This window comes from Watersipora subatra, chromosome 1, assembly GCF_963576615.1.
Source record: "Watersipora subatra chromosome 1, tzWatSuba1.1, whole genome shotgun sequence".
NCBI classification, from domain to species: Eukaryota; Metazoa; Bryozoa; class Gymnolaemata; order Cheilostomatida; family Watersiporidae; genus Watersipora; species Watersipora subatra.
The window spans coordinates 24,116,356-24,135,820 of NC_088708.1; the positions used below are offsets into that span (position 1 = coordinate 24,116,356).

General features: G+C 37.6%; 3 protein-coding genes across 3 annotated transcripts in view; all 3 read right to left on the reverse strand.

Moving 5' to 3' along the window:
* LOC137385436 (serine-rich adhesin for platelets-like) overlaps positions 1-19,465 on the reverse strand; it is a 59,020-nt gene that overhangs the window by 650 nt on the left and 38,905 nt on the right. Inside the window, exons 5-6 of the mRNA XM_068071890.1 lie at positions 1,246-1,510; positions 525-694 (exon numbers count right to left, since the gene is read on the reverse strand). Of these exons, the coding sequence (XP_067927991.1) occupies positions 525-694; positions 1,246-1,510 (435 nt within the window). The remainder of the gene's footprint in view (positions 1-524; positions 695-1,245; positions 1,511-19,465) is intronic.
* Positions 1,750-7,851, reverse strand: LOC137410645 (mucin-2-like). Its single transcript, XM_068096102.1, has 4 exons — positions 7,569-7,851; positions 2,289-6,683; positions 1,855-2,051; positions 1,750-1,764 (listed from the first exon to the last, which is right to left on the reverse strand). Exons 1-4 carry the CDS (start codon positions 7,849-7,851, stop codon positions 1,750-1,752), a joined length of 4,890 nt encoding a protein of 1,629 aa, XP_067952203.1.
* The window catches only part of LOC137397402 (mucin-like protein), a 33,043-nt gene continuing 31,700 nt past the window's right edge, over positions 18,123-19,465 (reverse strand). The window contains exons 23-24 of the mRNA XM_068083694.1: positions 18,512-18,615; positions 18,123-18,315 (exon numbers count right to left, since the gene is read on the reverse strand). Of these exons, the coding sequence (XP_067939795.1) occupies positions 18,531-18,615 (85 nt within the window). The 3' untranslated portion in view covers positions 18,123-18,315; positions 18,512-18,530. The remainder of the gene's footprint in view (positions 18,316-18,511; positions 18,616-19,465) is intronic.

The following is a 19,465-nucleotide window of genomic DNA, read 5'->3' on the forward strand; positions in this document are numbered from 1 at the left end:
GGTGTTAGCATCAATGAAAATGAATCTTAGATTTTAAGCTTAAAGTTTTTTTGTTTATTCTACTGGCTGCCTGGCTGTCTGTGTGAAATCAGAAAGGGTTGATTATGGTTCAATCACTTCTGCATATCTTTGTAAATTCCTTTTAGCTAATTTTAGTCATGGCTGGCGCACAGTTTAGATGGCTTTTCGAATTAAACTGAATGAGCATGGTCGGATTTAATCGGAAACTGTTAAGTTCAATATCCTTTCTATTGGCCACTTAGCCTGAATCAAGCTATCTGATTACAGCAATAAGCATAGACAAATAAACAAAATAAATAAGCATTGATCAGCCGGGTATCACCATGGCGAATGCCGGCTGCTGTGATAAGACGCAATTGAAAAGTTCATTGATCCCGCTGTCACTGACTGATGGAATTACCTTGCAACATCCTGTAGACTATAAGTGGACTGTAATAACAGGGTGTAAAAGTCACAACGCGTTTAGTTAGCACACCGTTTCTCTAAAGAGATAAACAACACACCTGATATTCTCTTGCTTGCTGTCTGCAAACTTCTATGGAGCTCTGAGAAACCGAGCTAGCATCGTAGAGCTTTTTGTACATGACAGGCCACCTGCATCCTGTGTCACCAGCCATGTTAACCCATGTCACCACAAGCACCCATGAAGCTTCAAAACCTTCTACTCCTTGTGCTAAAACATGTATACAATATATTAAAATGAAGGAATGAGACCAATGTAATCAATGTGTCACACTCTGATGACTAACAGGCTTTAGCAATATTTAAGAAGTTGACTTTTTAGCCAAAACTTGTTGTCAGTCAAGAACCCTTATACTGATGGGTGATGCTTTTGAATCAACTTGTCCAGTTTAATGCTTATTGCTATTGATTTATTAATTGGGAAATCTATAATCAACAAGTAGCTCTATAAGGTATATCACTAAAATGACATATCAGAGAAAACTATGCAAACGTTTACAACAAAAACATGAAAACGCAAAAAAATGAAATACAGAAAAGATATATATGAAGGAGGCCTATAAAATTTTGGGAAGAGATCATGTTGATAATTTTAGTGAAAGTTGGCTTTTAATTTTCATTGCATATTTTGCTTTCTTATTTTACCATTTGTGCATGAGTATATAAATAAATAGATTTAATTAATGAGAAATACTATTTTTGATTACAAAAAGAATTACTAGTTTAGTGAACTAAACCAAATGTCTAAAAAAGGCATCTCACCAGAGGCATTAATATCCTGTTCAGCACGAGACAAAATGGCTGCTGTCTGATCATTCATTCCTGCAGCTCGTTCATAGACATGGTAGTAAATCTGAGTTCGAGCTTGTGGCCAATCATCTGAGAGGAGACTCATCGTTACTTCATCTGCTCTGCTCCAGAGGGGAGAGAAGAATGACTGCTGCTCGTACCAGTAGTTGAGTCCAAATGACCAGGGATAATACTGCATCCAGTCAAGATCAAAGCTCATTAGTCCGTTGTTACAGATCTACAAGGAACAAAAACTCCCTGCTCAGCCTCAACCATAGATTTGCATCGACACATCTATGGTACGAAACTAAGCGTGGGTTACATACCTCCCCCAACCATCCCGATGACAATGACCAAGAATAAAAGAAGGTTTTAGCACTGGGCGGAAGCGAAGTCTACATAAAGATTACATTAATCTAGAATGAATGTACCCTATTGGATGAGAAAAATTGTTTTATCTTGTACATTGTGTATGAATTACAAAAGTTGTGCCTGTAAGTTTTAGCTACAATCTGAAAGAAATACTGAATGTGTCAATAAAAGTGTGTAAGAGAGTCCTTGAAAGAACAAGACGACACTCACATGTATCACGTAGTGTCGTGTGTTAAAAAAGACTGATCCAGCTTTTCTGTTTAGCGGTACGCCGTGACACTTGTAGTATTTAGTCCAGTCTTCAGCAGAGTCCAACAAATCGACATCTCCTTGTTCAGTTCCCCAGTCGTACAGCCGACTCGAACTCCAAGACGATGGAGTGTGCCATTGATAGTCAGAGGTAGTAGCTAATGATAGACAATGATAGCTCAAACAACTAGTGGCTGCATTCTAAAGATAAAAACGTTCCGAAATGACAAGCATGCTGACCTCAAGCGATCAACTGTAAACATACAGTTAATAGACATCTCCTGAGTGGAAACAAATTGGGTAAGAATGAATCATAGAAGACCAACCAATATACAAAACGACCATTTAAATTGTAATAAGTACCGATTTGATAAGTACAAACAACATTCTCTTACCAACTGTTTGTTGAGGAGTTGTGTTTATGTAGTCATCTGCGGTCAATACAGCAGAAGAGTAGGTGGTGCCCTGATTACTTGTCCCTGCTAAAGATACTGAGCTGGAAGCTAGGAGGGTGGAACTAAATTCGCTGGAACCTTCAGTGTTGGTTGATGCAACTGAGGAAGTATTCCAAGCTTCTGATAGAGTAATTGAAATGCTAGTGGAAGATAAAACTGGAGTGTTTGTGTTGAGTTCTGTAGTAGTTGATGAAGTAATGACAGTTGGCGCTACTGATGACGTTGAGCTGTCTGCTGTTGCTGTTGCTGATGTTGATGTTGTTGCTGCAGTTGTGGATGTTGTTGCAGGTGAACTGCTGCTAGTACTATCATCAGTAGTAGTTGATGAAACAATGGTAGTTGGTGCTACAGATGATGTTGAGCTGTCTGTTGTTGTTGTCGTTGTAACAACTGTTGGTGTTGTTGCAGCTGTTGATGTTGTTGTTACAGGTGGAGTGCTGCTAGTACTGTCTTCTGTAGTAGTTGATGAAGCAATGGTAGTCGGTGCTACAGATGATGTTGAGCTGTCTGTTGTTGTAGTTGTTGTCACAACTGTTGGTGTTGTTGCAGCTGTTGATGTTGTTGTTACAGGTGGAGTGCTGCTAGTACTGTCTTCTGTAATTGTTGATGAAGCAATGGTAGTTGGTGCTACAGATGATGTTGAGCTGTCTGTTGTTGTGGTTGTTGTCACAACTGTTGGTGTTGTTGCAGCTGTTGATGTTGTTGTTACAAGTGGAGTGCTGCTAGTACTGTCTTCTGTAATTGTTGATGAAGCAATGGTAGTTGGTGCTACAGATGATGTTGAGCTGTCTGTTGTTGTAGTTGTTGTCACAACTGTTGGTGTTGTTGCAGCTGTTGATGTTGTTGTTACAAGTGGAGTGCTGCTAGTACTGTCTTCTGTAGTAGTCGATGAAGCAATGGTAGTCGGCGCTACAGATGATGTTGAGCTGTCTGTGGTGGTTGTAACAGCTGTTGATGTGGTTACTGCAGTTGTTGCCGTTGTTGTTGCAGGTGAAGTGCCGCTAGTGCTATCTTCTGTAATTGTTGATGAAGCAATGGTAGTTGGTGCTACAGATGATGTTGAGCTGTCTGTTGTTGTGGTTGTTGTCACAACTGTTGGTGTTGTTGCAGCTGTTGATGTTGTTGTTACAAGTGGAGTGCTGCTAGTACTGTTTTCTGTAGTAGTCGATGAAGCAATGGTAGTCAGTGCTACAGATGATGTTGAGCTGTCTGTTGTTGTGGTTGTTGTCACAACTGTTGGTGTTGTTGCAGCTGTTGATGTTGTTGTTACAAGTGGAGTGCCGCTAGTACTGTCTTCTGTAGTAGTCGATGAAGCAATGGTAGTCAGTGCTACAGATGATGTTGAGCTGTCTGTTGTTGTAGTTGTTGTCACAACTGTTGGTGTTGTTGCAGCTGTTGATGTTGTTGTTACAGGTGGAGTGCCGCTAGTACTATCTTCTGTAGTTGTTGATGAAGCAATGGTAGTCGGTGCTACAGATGATGTTGAGCTGTCTGTGGTTGTTGTAACAGCTGTTGATGTTGTTGCTGCAGTTGTTGACGTTGTTGTTGCAGGGGAAGTGCCGCTAGTGCTATCTTCTGTAATTGTTGATGAAGCAATGGTAGTTGGTGCTACAGATGATGTTGAGCTGTCTGTTGTTGTGGTTGTTGTCACAACTGTTGGTGTTGTTGCAGCTGTTGATGTTGTTGTTACAAGTGGAGTGCTGCTAGTACTGTCTTCTGTAATTGTTGATGAAGCAATGGTAGTTGGTGCTACAGATGATGTTGAGCTGTCTGTTGTTGTAGTTGTTGTCACAACTGTTGGTGTTGTTGCAGCTGTTGATGTTGTTGTTACAAGTGGAGTGCTGCTAGTACTGTCTTCTGTAATTGTTGATGAAGCAATGGTAGTTGGTGCTACAGATGATGTTGAGCTGTCTGTTGTTGTAGTTGTTGTCACAACTGTTGGTGTTGTTGCAGCTGTTGATGTTGTTGTTACAAGTGGAGTGCTGCTAGTACTGTCTTCTGTAGTAGTCGATGAAGCAATGGTAGTCGGTGCTACAGATGATGTTGAGCTGTCTGTGGTGGTTGTAACAGCTGTTGATGTGGTTACTGCAGTTGTTGCCGTTGTTGTTGCAGGTGAAGTGCCGCTAGTGCTATCTTCTGTAATTGTTGATGAAGCAATGGTAGTTGGTGCTACAGATGATGTTGAGCTGTCTGTTGTTGTAGTTGTTGTCACAACTGTTGTTGTTGTTGCAGCTGTTGATGTTGTTGTTACAGGTGGAGTGCCGCTAGTACTATCTTCTGTAGTTGTTGATGAAGCAATGGTAGTCGGTGCTACAGATGATGTTGAGCTGTCTGTGGTTGTTGTAACAGCTGTTGATGTTGTTGCTGCAGTTGTTGACGTTGTTGTTGCAGGTGAAGTGCCGCTAGTGCTATCTTCTGTAGTTGTTGATGAAGCAACGGTAGTAGGTGCTACAGATGATGTTGAGCTCTCTGTGGTTGTTGTAACAGCTGCTGGTGTTGTTGCTGCAGTTGTTGAAGTTGTTGTTACAGGTAAAGTGCCGCTAGTACTATTTTCTGTAGTAGTTGATGAAGCAATGGTAGTCGGTGCTACAGATGATGTTGAGCTTTCTGTCGTTGTTGTTGTCACAACTGTTGGTGTTGTTGCAGCTGTTGATGTTGTTGTTGCAGGTGGAGTGCTGCTAGTACTATTTTCTGTAGTAATTGATGAAGCAACGATAGTAGGTGCTACAGATGATGTTGAGCTGTCTGTCGTTGTTGTTGTCACAACTGTTGGTGTTGTTGCAGCTGTTGGTGTTGTTGTTACAGGTGGAGAGCTGCTAGTACTGTTTTCTGTAGTAGTTGATGAAACAATGGTAGTTGGCGCTACAGATGATGTTGAGCTGTCTGTCGTTGTTGTTGTCACAGCTGTTGGTGTTGTTGCAGCTGTTGGTGTTGTTGTTGCAGGTGGAGTGCTGCTAGTACTGTTTTCTGTAGTAGTTGATGAAGCAATGGTAGTTGGTGCTACAGATGATGTTGAGCTTTCTGTCGTTGTTGTTGTCACAACTGTTGGTGTTGTTGCAGCTGTTGATGTTGTTGTTGCAGGTGAAGTGCTGCTAGTACTATTTTCTGTAGTAATTGATGAAGCAACGGTAGTAGGTGCTACAGATGATGTTGAGCTGTCTGTTGTTGTGGTTGTTGTCACAACTGTTGGTGTTGTTGCAGCTGTTGATGTTGTTGTTACAAGTGGAGTGCTGCTAGTACTGTCTTCTGTAATTGTTGATGAAGCAATGGTAGTTGGTGCTACAGATGATGTTGAGCTGTCTGCTGTTGTAGTTGTTGTCACAACTGTTGGTGTTGTTGCAGCTGTTGATGTTGTTGTTACAGGTGGAGAGCTGCTAGTACTGTTTTCTGTAGTAGTTGATGAAGCAATGGTAGTTGGCGCTACAGATGATGTTGAGCTGTCTGTCGTTGTTGTTGTCACAACTGTTGGTGTTGTTGCAGCTGTTGGTGTTGTTGTTACAAGTAGAGTGCTGCTAGTACTGTTTTCTGTAGTAGTTGATGAAGCAATGGTAGTTGGTGCTACAGATGATGTTGAGCTTTCTGTCGTTGTTGTTGTCACAACTGTTGGTGTTGTTGCAGCTGTTGATGTTGTTGTTGCAGGTGAAGTGCTGCTAGTACTATTTTCTGTAGTAATTGATGAAGCAACGGTAGTAGGTGCTACAGATGATGTTGAGCTGTCTGTTGTTGTGGTTGTTGTCACAACTGTTGGTGTTGTTGCAGCTGTTGATGTTGTTGTTACAAGTGGAGTGCTGCTAGTACTGTCTTCTGTAATTGTTGATGAAGCAATGGTAGTTGGTGCTACAGATGATGTTGAGCTGTCTGTTGTTGTAGTTGTTGTCACAACTGTTGGTGTTGTTGCAGCTGTTGATGTTGTTGTTACAGGTGGAGTGCCGCTAGTACTATCTTCTGCAGTTGTTGATGAAGCAATGGTAGTCGGTGCTACAGATGATGTTGAGCTGTCTGTGGTTGTTGTAACAGCTGTTGATGTTGTTGTTGCAGCTGTTGATGTTGTTGTTGCAGGTGAAGTGCTGCTAGTACTATTTTCTGTAGTAATTGATGAAGCAACGGTAGTAGGTGCTACAGATGATGTTGAGATGTCTGTCGTTGTTGTTGTCACAACTGTTGGTGTTGTTGCAGCTGTTGGGGTTGTTGTTACAGGTGGAGTGCCGCTAGTACTGTTTTCTGTAGTAGTTGATGAAGCAATGGTAGTTGGTGCTACAGATGATGTTGAGCTGTCTGTCGTTGTTGTTGTCACAACTGTTGGTGTTGTTGCAGCTGTTGATGTTGTTGTTGCAGGTGGAGTGCTGCTAGTACTATTTTCTGTAGTAGTTGATGAAGCAATGGTAGTTGGTGCTACAGATGATGTTGAGCTGTCTGTCGTTGTTGTTGTCACAACTGTTGGTGTTGTTGCAGCTGTTGATGTTGTTGTTGCAGGTGGAGTGCTGCTAGTACTATTTTCTGTAGTAGTTGATGAAGCAATGGTAGTAGGTGCTACAGATGATGTTGAGCTGTCTGTCGTTGTTGTTGTCACAACTGTTGGTGTTGTTGCAGCTGTTGGTGTTGTTGTGACAGGTGGAGTGCTGCTAGTACTGTTTTCTGTAGTAGTTGATGAAGCAATGGTAGTTGGCGCTACAGATGATGTTGAGCTGTCTGTCGTTGTTGTTGTCACAACTGTTGGTGTTGTTGCAGCTGTTGGTGTTGTTGTTACAGGTGGAGTGCTGCTAGTACTGTTTTCTGTAGTAGTTGATGAAGCAATGGTAGTTGGCGCTACAGATGATGTTGAGCTGTCTGTCGTTGTTGTTGTCACAACTGTTGGTGTTGTTGCAGCTGTTGATGTTGTTGTTGCAGGTGGAGTGCTGCTGGTACTATTTTCTGTAGTAGTTGATGAAGCAACGGTAGTAGGTCCTGCAGATGATGTTGAGCTGTCTGTGGTTGTTGTAACAGCTGTTGATGTTGTTGTTGCAGGTAAAGTGCCGATAGTACTATTTTCTGTAGTAGTTGATGAAGCAATGGTAGTTGGTGCTACAGATGATGTTGAGCTGTCTGTCGTTGTTGTTGTCACAACTGTTGGTGTTGTTGCAGCTGTTGATGTTGTTGTTGCAGGTGGAGTGCTGCTAGTACTATTTTCTGTAGTAGTTGATGAAGCAACGGTAGTAGGTGTTACAGTTGATATTGAGCTGTCTGTGGTTGTTGTAACAGCTGTTGATGTTGTTGCTGCAGTTGTTGAAGTTGTTGTTGCAGGTAAAGTGCCGCTAGTTCTATCTTCTGTAGTTGTTGATGAAGCAATGGTTGTTGGTGCTACAGATGATGTTGAGCTGTCTGTCGTTGTTGTTGTCACAACTGTTGGTGTTGTTGCAGCTGTTGGTGTTGTTGTTACAGGTGGAGTGCTGCTAGTACTGTTTTCTGTAGTAGTTGATGAAGCAATGGTAGTAGGTGCTACAGATGATGTTGAGCTGTCTGTCATTGTTGTAACAGTTGTTGAAGTTATTGCTGCAGTCGTCGAGGTTGTTATTGCAGGTGAAGTGCAACTAGTACTATCTTCTGTAGTAGTTGATGAAGCAATGGTAGTTGGTGCTACTGATGATGTTGAGCTGTCAGTTGTTGTTGTAGTCACAACTGTTGGTGTTGTTGCTGCAGTTGTTGATGTTGTTGCTGCAGTTGTTGATGTTGTTGTTGCAGGTGAAGTGCCGCTAGTACTATCTTCTGTAGCAGTTGATGTAGCAATGATAGTCCTTGCTACAGATGATGTTGAGCTGTCTGTGGTAGTTGTAACATCTGTTGATGTTGTTGCTGCAGTTGTTGATGTTGTTGTTGCAGTTGAAGTGCCGCTAGTACTATCTACTGTAGTCGTTGATGAAGCAATGGTAGTTGGTACTACTGATGATGTTGCGCTGTCTGTGGTTGTTGTCACAACTTTTGATGTCGTTGCTGCAGCAGTTGATGTTGTTGTTACAGGTGGAGTACTACTAGTGCTTTCTTCTACAGTAGTCGGTGAAGCAGTGGTAGTTGGTACTACTGATGATGCTGAGCTGTCTGTCATTGTTGTCACAGCTGTTGACATTGTCAATGCAACTGATGATGGGGATGATGTTGAGTTGCTCACAAAGTTTAACCCGCTTACTTCAAACCCTGAGTAATTTGATGTTGATGCAGGTAGAGCATTAGTGCTAGTGTTGAGTAAAACTGTAGAGCTAGATCCATATTGATTTGATAGTTGTATTTGACACATGAAAACTACGCACCACCAAATCGTAACTCTAAGTTTGTGGTTGGACATGTTAGGTGAAGGGTTGTGTCACGGGTTTGCCGTTAGGCCAAATCAGATACTGAAGCCTGCAATAAAGAACCATTGATTCGGTAAGCCAAAAACTGTCTATTGTACATAAAGAATATAACACATAATAGCAACAATAAACACACTCACACTTTTTTGATTAAAGCTCTTCTTTTGATCTCCACAAGTTCAGTTCTTTTTAGTATATGTACCGCACAAATAGTGACATATTTTGAGCTAAAAGCAGATGAAGGACATATAAATTTGAATTGGTCCACTGATACTAATAACCTGCTTTTTATTGTGTGTTAGTAACACGATTGTTCCCTCTAGCATCATTAGGCTAATATAAGAAACTGTCACTGATGTCATGACTACTGTCCGCAAGTGTGACTATCTTGCTTTATGCTTCTCTCCGCATATCTTATTGGCTATTATAAATAGCAATTCCCTATACTGCTTTACTCAACAACCTTGGCAAAGGTTTCATTCATTGTTGCATATTGGTTACTGTTCACTGCGCCAAATTCTGCCTATAATTTATGCGACACTTAGGTAGTAGCTAGCATGAGACAGGTTTTTGATTTTTAAATGTGTCGCTTGAATGAATTTGTCTTTACTAGACTTATGACAAGTTATTAGAATCCATGTACGTGGTAAAGGTTGTTTACAAAAGAGTTTATGGAAAGATATTGACCTAAACCCAAACAGTACTGACCAAGCCAAAATTTGCTGTAGGCCCTACTAATCTTAACATTATGTCTACAGGTGTGAATTGAAACTTCCCCAAAAAATGGGGTCACCCTTGATGACACAACGAAGAGATAAGCCTGTAGTTTTTGTTTCTGTCTTCTCTTCAGCATTACTAAGACTTGTATGAAGAGTTTGTTTTAATAGATATCTGATAGCCCCAAAAATTGCATCATCATTTCAAAATGCTTTCAAAAGTGAAGAAACATGTGCATAATATGTTTCATTTTTAGATTGAAGGTCTGAAACACTCACTTTATTACCAAGTGAGTAACTTGGTGTTACTGACTCCAGTTGAATGTACTATCATCTACTGCTATGAAATCCTAGTTACATACATTAATTGTCCCAATCCTTCTATTCATCCTTTATAACCCCTTGATTCAGATATTTCTGTTCATACCTTGTAACACCCCTTCATTTAAATTTGTAACTTATCCCATGCTTGTGTTGGTGCACAATCATAGCTCTTTCACCTTCAGACTGTTCAGCAATTTTTGCACTAAAAACTAGATGTGAAAACAACTTTTTACCATTCAAAATCTTCTCATTATCAACTAATTCGCTCACTGGTTCCATCATATTTTCCGCTGTGCTAATCGTAAAAAATATTTGCCTAACCGGATTGTTTGATGTTATTATGCCTGAGCATAAATAACTAATAATTATTAATGATCATAATTAGTCTCACATGTTCCCATGGAATGCTGGGGTAGTATTTGTTTTAGATAAATGTTCTCAGAAGATAGAAAAATCTGAAAAATAATTTCTATCATAATCATGTATATTGTAAGGTTTGGGTGGCACGAAGCGGCGCTAAAAGAGCAGAACCTTAATTGCTGTCACAGAACGATAGTCAATACTTTGCCCACAACTGTATATAGCCACCTCATAACCAGATTTCAAAATTGATCTTTTGCTCTAATACTAGACTCATCACTGATAAACAAAAGATAGTGATTGTATTTCTATATCTGATAGTAATATTGAAATTCTGTCAGTTAGCCTTTAAGCTAGTATGCAACCTATTGAATCTCGCTTTTAGTATTTCTGGTACAGCTTTGGTAGTTTAGCTGAACAATTAAATTTATTAGCCAGGTGTCAAGCCAGATGTAAACTTTTCAGGAGGAACTGTTGCGAAGTAACGAGCAATCAATGTCTTACATAAGTTGATCGAACGATGCATGTGTCAACGTATGGTTGTGTTAAACATTTGAACAGCTCAGATTGGTAGGGGTAACCAAAGCAGCCTCTCTAAACATGTGCCAAGTTCCGTCGATGCTGCCATTGTAATATACTGTAAGGAGCACATGCGCTGCGTCAATTACTTTTACAAATATTTGCTTTTCAAGGATAGTTTTTAAAATCTATTGAAGGCGGCGTGCCATGACAAGCCTCGAGGAATTTGTCAAGCACCACGCAATGTATGCATGACCTTGGTACCACTCGGCATTCGGGCGTCATCTCTATTTATCTGTAATCCATTACTAAGTCTTGGATCCTTCCGAATAAAATGCAGATTGACTAATCCAGCTGCACAATATAAACACTTTTGACTGCTATATATTTAAAAATTAGAAAAATGCATGCAAGGGGACGCATGACTAGGATGTTTCAATCACATACATGTTCCAAGTTTCTAAGCGATACCCTTTCCAACGTAAATTAGTTACAACACAATTATAACATAAAAAGTACATATCTCACATTAACACAACTTGAAATGTATAAAATACAGACTGACCTATGCAGCAAGCGGTTCCTAATATAAAGCCGTCGAGGACGTTGAACTGATGGTAAACCTACTAAGCATTTATCACTATCAGAAAGAGCGACCCAACACTGTAATTCATTATAAGTACATGTATTTGTTTACATAAGCCATGAATTCATTTTATAATCTCATTTCCTACTCATCCACAATTTCATTATGTTCCCAGGTGCCGCAATAAATGCACAGCTGTCCATCCTTTTGTGGGCTCTACCGCTGCTAAAGTCAATAGATATTGTTCAACTATAATTGAATTGGACATCCTTTCAACTAGAATAAGGTTTGGCACCTTATTGCTGGCACGATTGATAATGAGTCATAAATATGGTTAGATAAAAGCCTATAGAACTCTGGTTCTCTACACTCAGTGCATTATTCTCGTGCAAATTAGACCAATATGCTCAGATGTTTGTAACAAGACAACTCACAGTACCCAATGGTGTAACAAGACAACTCACAGTAACCAATGGTGTAACAAGACAACCCACATTAACCAATGGTGTAACACATGATAGATCTCAACATAAGTTGCCATTTTCTTAGAAACTTCAAATAAACAATTATTTTGTGTGCATCATGAATGGCCTGACTCTTGCCTCAACCTAGTTTCCCCTGAAATTTCATAGTCTTAATGTACTGCAGGCACTCTACTGAGTTCTTTAGACCCCCTGGCAGCCCCGGCAGCACTGGCCTCCTACCAAAGCACTTGTATTCTATTATTAAATATTATATTTGATTAAATTTACTCCTTTTGATTCTTTAGAAAGAAAAATTTCAGTTTATGTATAGGGGTTGAAACTTTTGAGATATTTTTCAACATTATAGAATTAAATTCAAATTTAGAGGTTGATTTTAAAAAAGCCTTTAGTACCATTTCCGGCAAAAATTATGTTCTAAAAGTTGAAGTCGATTTTTTAACAATTTATGATAACTATAGCTATTTTTATCGATTTAAAGCAATTTATCTCGAAGTATTCAATTAACTTAGGTTGATCACGACGCGCAAATGACTGATACATGGCATTTTCAAACACGAAGTCATTATATTTATCATTTACTGATAAATCTTAGCTCCTTTTTAATATTTCCAAATTAAATTGCTGGCATTCAATGTATGCAAGTTAAACTTTGACAAAAATAAATGATATCATTGTAACAATATAAAACTGGATATAGATGTATGTGTAACAACAGACATGATCGGAATGTTTCCTGAAAAGGAATCAGTCAGTCACGTCTGCATCAGTCTATATCCTGGGAAACTAAAATGTCTGTGCATGGCTCTATATTGAAGTTTTCTAAAATGTTTCAATATAGCAACAGTATTATAGCAACAGGATGGCACTAAGGCTACAGAAATGTGAGAACTCATGCTATAAAGAGTTGAGTGAAAAAAAGAGCTTACTTCATAGCCTGGATAATAAAATAAATTTAAAGGCTGCAGCCATGTCTAAACATGGATATACTAGACAAAAGTGAAAAGAAAACTAGCAAATAGGAAGATAAGCAGACCGACGTGCTGCTTTAGCAAGAACTTATTTTTAAACAATTTTTAGTAAAAATATGCATAACTTGAAAGTGTTCAACTGCATATACAAATAGTAACAAATAAAATATTTTGGTTGAAAAATTAAAACACCTATATTAGCTAAAGTTCATTTATTGCAAAAACAACTTTAAGTAATACATGTATATTCAACAACTCATCTTGATAATCTACAGAATCCACCATTTATATTTAATGCGTTTATTAGAATACCATTAAAACATGGTTTATAAATAACTATATATTCTAGCAAACCACAATGATGATGAAAAATAACACAATAAATTTAATAGCACTAATTATTAATCAAATCAAATATTTTATTGTTGCTCATTTAAAAGTTTTATAGACTGGTTGAACAACAAGAAATACTTCTCATAAAGTTTAAATTGCATCGAACATTTGATGTATTCAAAAGTGAGTGGGCTGAAGTTAAAAGATAACAATGAGCTGCACAATGATTCAAACCATTAGCTCTGCAATGATTGCTTTGAAGGAGTTATAGAGAACATGCTGCATACATTAGCTATCGATACCGAATGCCATCCGATAGCATGCAGTAGTTTCACATACAGTGGAGGGATGTGCTAAGTATATAATGATAGCATTGATGACTGACTTCAATGATATGTGACTATCTTGATTACTCTTAAAATTAAAACATTTTCTTTGTTTAGTTAAAATATATTAGTGATTTTAAGCAAGGTAATTGACATGCTAACACAAGTGTTTGTTTATCAACAACTATACCTAGATACTTTTGACATCTCGACACAGGTGCTTGTTTATTTGTCAACAACTATAGATACTTTTGACATCCCAGCGCAAGTGTTCATTTGTCAACAACTATAAATAATTTTCAAATCTTTTTTTGGAGTTCCATTTATGTTTTATATAAAAGACTTTGTGCCCATATTTGGCTACAAGAACATGTATCAGAACTTAAATGCCAACCAAAGCTTTCACCAACGCAAATGATCTGCAGCAAAATAAGAAGGAATGCTTGTGTGATAAAATGTTTAGCAGGTATTGTGTTTACAATATATATTTTGAAATCTAATAGCAATCACTGTTAGCATTCTGCTATGAAATGGCAGCTGGCAACTCAGTAACGGTCAACTCTTAAAACTCGGCGAAAAATAGGTTCCTTTACGCCTAAAGAATGGTGAGATTGACCCCTGACATCTGCCCTATCATTTCTACCACACAAAAAATGCCTGAACGACTAAAATAATTTTGCATTATTGATGTTGTTAAAAGCTCGTCAAATTGAATTGAATAATGAACACAACTACATGCAAAAGCATGGCACACAATCATTGTACACTATTCTTATAGCCTCGCAGGACAGTTTTTATTCAACTCTGCATAAAAGGAATATGAGACTGTTTTCATATTCTCTAACTATGTCAAATATAAAATAATATTTTATCTCTTTAAATGTTACTAACATTTTCAATCAGATAGCCCGCAGGTTGGTGTTTTAGGAGGCTGGTTCTCAGGGACCAAATAAAGTTTTGAAACAAAATATTTTTTACCAACCATGAATAAGTTTAGAAGAAATCAACCCAAAATGTAGAAACGTGCAGAGTTTAAGTGAAATAATGAACACACACAATGACAAAGTTATACTTATTAATATAGATACAAGACTGTTAACTGGCTACGCGAGTGCTTACCTTGTTAGTTGTAACAATCAGAGTGCTCCGCGTATGATATGGTCTGCCTGCTGTTGGAGACCTTGTGTTCTAGGCCTAACGACACCTGGGCCTTGTATACAAACAATAAACCCTGCTATGTAAATGACAATGTTTCAATGGAAGCCAGGCCTATTTCACCAAACTGTCAACATGCCATAAAGAAATCTATTGACTATGCTCAAGCATAGTCAATAGAAGCTTTTAATGGGAAGCATTTAAATTTAGAAATGTAATGCAAATATTTGCTTTTCTGAAAAAGAACAAAGTCTGATTAAAAACTTTCCAAGTAAACCAACAATCCCATCCCTACCGGACGAAAGATAGTTTGGTACAATTACCTGTGCACTCAAAATAACAATTCATGTTAGCTATGTCATACTAGGGATAGATAAGAGTGCTCTCTATATAAAAGAAACAAGAGGGCATTAAACACTGGAGGCCATATTGTTTTTCGTCTCAATTATGTTTGTTCTTTGGCATAGAAATGAGTTTGAATAAATATTAGGATGATAGTTGTCCCTTTCCTTGTCTTATGATGAGATGAATTTCTTAAATCTTAATTTTCTATAAATTCTTGAATTTTTACAAAAGTTTGAATGTGTCAAAATCTAATCAACTCTTTCTAGCAGTAAAAGCTTATAGCCCCAAAAATGCTATGAATGATTACTTCAACAATTGTCTAACACTGAATATGATTACTAGCAATAAGCCTGGCTATTCCCAGGACTTCTTTCATTTTTATGCAGATAGCCTGCAGGTGGGTGTTTAAGAAGAACCAAATAGTTTTGAGACTAAAAATATTTTAAGCGACCTGGCGTAAGGCACGGAGCATGTATGCGTCAAAGCACATAAATTATATCAGCATATTTGTCATATATTTCAGTACTTCAGAGTCTTGGCTTTCAAATGAGCCTATATTCAATCCCCAAAGAATAATAAAACTGTAAAACAGGGTGTCAAAAGTAAGTCCTGCAATAAAAAAAATACTTGGTTGTGGTTCCCATAATGTGATGTCATAATTATCATTTAGCCTTAGGTCGTCTATCCCTTTCGCTGCCATTGAGGCTGCGCTTTTCTGTGACAATTGGTGCTCTTAAACCCAGTGAGCGCTAATAATAAACTAGGATTCTAAATAATCAACAATGCCTGGGGATTGCGCTAACGCCCGACCAATACAAACACATATTCTGGGTTAATAGATTTCGGGTGATTATTAGAGTTTGCTTTTTTCATCCTTTTGTTCATTTTAAACATTTACAGTATTATTATCTGAAGAATTCGTATTGCTTTCCAGGTTGCTTTCTAAATATGATTATGGTTCAAATAAGCCTATAATTACAAACTGGTGCTTGAGGTTTGGTTTTGTGGCGACTAGGGCCGTCTGTTGTTAATGGAATGGAAACCAGAGCCACAGACACCAAATCTCAGAGTACACAGCACAATCACTCATGGATTATAAACCTCAAAAATTGCGATTCTAATACTCATACAATCTTTATTTTCAAGCATCGTTCTATATATATTATCATATTATTGTTACAATATTATATCATTATAACACTCTAAAAATCTGTATATGAACAATTACACTGTAGATTGTATTTATACACCCTCAAATATTAACCTTTCATTTTGGCCCGCAAAAAGGGACATCTTTTTGTTTTTGTTTATGTATTATTTTTAATCAATAAAGAGTTCATCATCATCAATAAATATACTGTCATTGATAAAAGTGATGAAATCACATCGATTAAATTGCGACCTGCAGGGGCGTGGCCCTAGGACTATATGCAAATTGCACTCTAGTGAGATCACGCAATTCTTGAAATTAATTAGCCTCAGTCGTGCCCTCAACATAACAATAAAAAGAGAGGGCTAGTGCATAATATCATCGAGAAAACATAGTATGGTGCTTGGAATCTGAGCTATTTATCATAGAAATAATCTGTACATGGAGAGCTAATGACACTGATCCCTTTGTCATCTTCATTGGTTCTTTGGAGTTGTCCTATCTTCACCTGCCACTAGCGTCATTATCGTAGTTGATAAATATAAGCGGTAATCGATAAAAATAAGCGGTAAGAGCCCACAACACCAAATATAAAAATTGTGACGTCATAATTTCCGAGCCTATACCATTCAACATCTCCGTGGTAGAGCTCTGGGGAAATCTTATAAACACCAACCAATGTCTGTCTCACCATGTCAAACAATGGCTCATTTGAAAGCCAAGATATTGAAGAACTTGAATAAGCTGAAACAGTACTTATGTAATTGATGTGCTTCAAGTTTGGATAAAATCTGTTCAAAAGTGTGGAAACGCATAGCATTTCCGTGGACTAACAAACAGACACATGACAAAGGAGGATTTATTAATAAAGATATTATAACATTTTAAAACTTGTAAATATTGGCTCAACGCAGTTTGATTTACATATCTTAGCAAAGCATTGTGATTCGGTGATGAAGGAATGAATGTGATACGGTGATGAAGGAATGAATGTGATACGGTGATGAAGGAATGAATGTGATACGGTGATGAAGGAGGTGAACCAAAAGCATTTCATACTTTAGTGTTCAGGCCTGTGAAATGCAGTAGAAAACAAAAAAATAATTTTGGGAAACTGAAAGTGGTAAATGTTCATTTCTAAATGGCAGCTTCGCTATCATGTTAATAAAACTCTACATGTCATCATTTTGTAGATGGCATATCACCAGATGCCAAGTAAACAATACATAATCCACATTTTAATAAAAGCTTGATTATTGACAGTTGATATAAATAAGTGTTTTGAATTATTTGCTGTCATGCCCCACCCACTGCCCAAAGAAAAGAGCAACAATAAAGAGCAAATGCTCCCAGCGCCTCTGACAATGAGAGCATCACTGCCCTCTAATGTAGTGGAGACTACATCTAACTGCATCTTCATGTAGCTGCATGTCCACATAGTGGAGATGCAGCTAAAATTTATTCTAGAATAGTAAAAAAAATCCAAACACCTTTTTTCCGGGATCAAATGAGTCCCTTGAAGGAGTTTTGCGTTTTCCTGGATAGGGTGGTGGAGGATGAGGCCCCACTGTTTGTGAGGCGCCACTTGTGGGTGCGGCACCCTCTTTACTGGGAGGGTGGCATCCTCATAAAAGCTGCCATAAACAAATGATTGTGTCCTCGCCAGATATAACAACTTGGCAAACAGTGAACTTTTTCAAATTAGTCATTGAGAAATGTAAAGTATTTTGATACAATACAATCATACAATTTGTAACCAAGCTGAAAAGTACTAATAATTATTTCGCAATTTATAATCAGTTTCTATGGTTACAGATAATCAATCTAGAGAATACCTAACTAGCAGCTCATCAAAGCTAAATTTTACTTTTAGATATTTATTGATGAAAGAAAAAAAACAAATTTATTGAATAAATAAGGCAACATCCACAAAAACGTCAAAAACTTTACAAAAATATTTTCGAAGGCCAGGCCTAGGCATATTTACTAAAGATAAGTATAGATATATATATATATATATATATATATATATATATATATATATATATATAAATATATGTATATATATATATATTTATATATTGCTGGTTACCGAGTGTTCAATATATATGTCATAGTTCAACTACAAATACATTAGGTCTGAGAAGCAAACGCAGAGCTCTTGAACAGGCCTATTAATAAGTTGTATTATATCCGAGATTGCCTGGTTACACCAAATAGTTGGCTTCTGTGGTAACATAGTATTTACCAATCGGGTATAATTGCATGCTCATGCCTCACTATACAAACATGTAGCCATACAATGGTCTCGTCAGGCGTTGCTGGTTGCACAAACAACTTCTTAGCCGAAGGGCATGTTACATGGAAGCCTTGGTTACTACAAATATTAAATAAACAATCTATAAAGCTTTGACAAATAAGATCATTAATACCTCCTTCAATAGATTTTCTATCTTTTGAAGTTAGGCCTTGATCTACCTCTTTATTTTCAATATCCTATAAATAGCAAGATTAATCAAGCCGTAAAATTACAGATATTCTCACACTATGCGTGCCCTTGTAAGCCGGCTTACCTGTCTTTTATAATCTGTATTAAACTAGAGAGGGCACCTCCACATCAGGCAACTCTGGCCTTTGACGTCTCATTGTTACCTTTGAGGGAGAGACTTTTGTGGTTCTAACAGAATAATGAAACAATTCAATTGTTAGCTATAAAGCTATAAGAATGATTACAAGCTACATTTCAACGCACCATCAAATAATATACATAACTGAATATAAGCCTGCTAGTACGCCACAAAATATTTTAAAATAATTTTATTTACAATTCAAATATATAAAAAAAACCGTAAACAAAAATTTTGCCCCATCTTATCACAGAAACTTCCTATAGAGTAAGCTTATGGTAACCATGTCTACTCTCTCTGCATCAAGATGAGTTTTTGTTTGAAGCCAATTGAAGTTTGGGCATGACAAACTGCCACAAGAGTTATGCTCTCTTTTAAAAAGGCCTAATTTTGGAGACAACTCCAGTTTATTAAAATTGGAGTGAAATATGAAGCCAAGACCCAGACTAGACAGTATTCCGTTAGGTTGTTAAACTGGCAGAGTGGTTTGTATCTATAATTTTTTATAGTTGACATAAAAAATTCTATTCTAACTACAAAAAGGTTTTAAATGTTTCATATTTATTAATGCAAAGTTTCACAGTTGACATTATTCACAGAAGTTACATTATTACATACGCTTATTATTATTATTACTATTATTATTGGTTTTAGCAGTTTAAGCGGGCTTTGTTTTCTGTCATCAACCTAGCTCCACTAGGCTGGGATAGACAAGACCTTCCTAAGGATGTTAGCCAATCCTAACAGGGCTGTCTATTGTAACAATATGTATTTCTATACATCAATTCTCAGTGGAGCCATCATTACTAGTATTATTATTATCATCATTATTATCATCATTATTATCATTATTATTATCATTATATCATTATTATTATTATTGTAAAAGTTTTTCTTCAT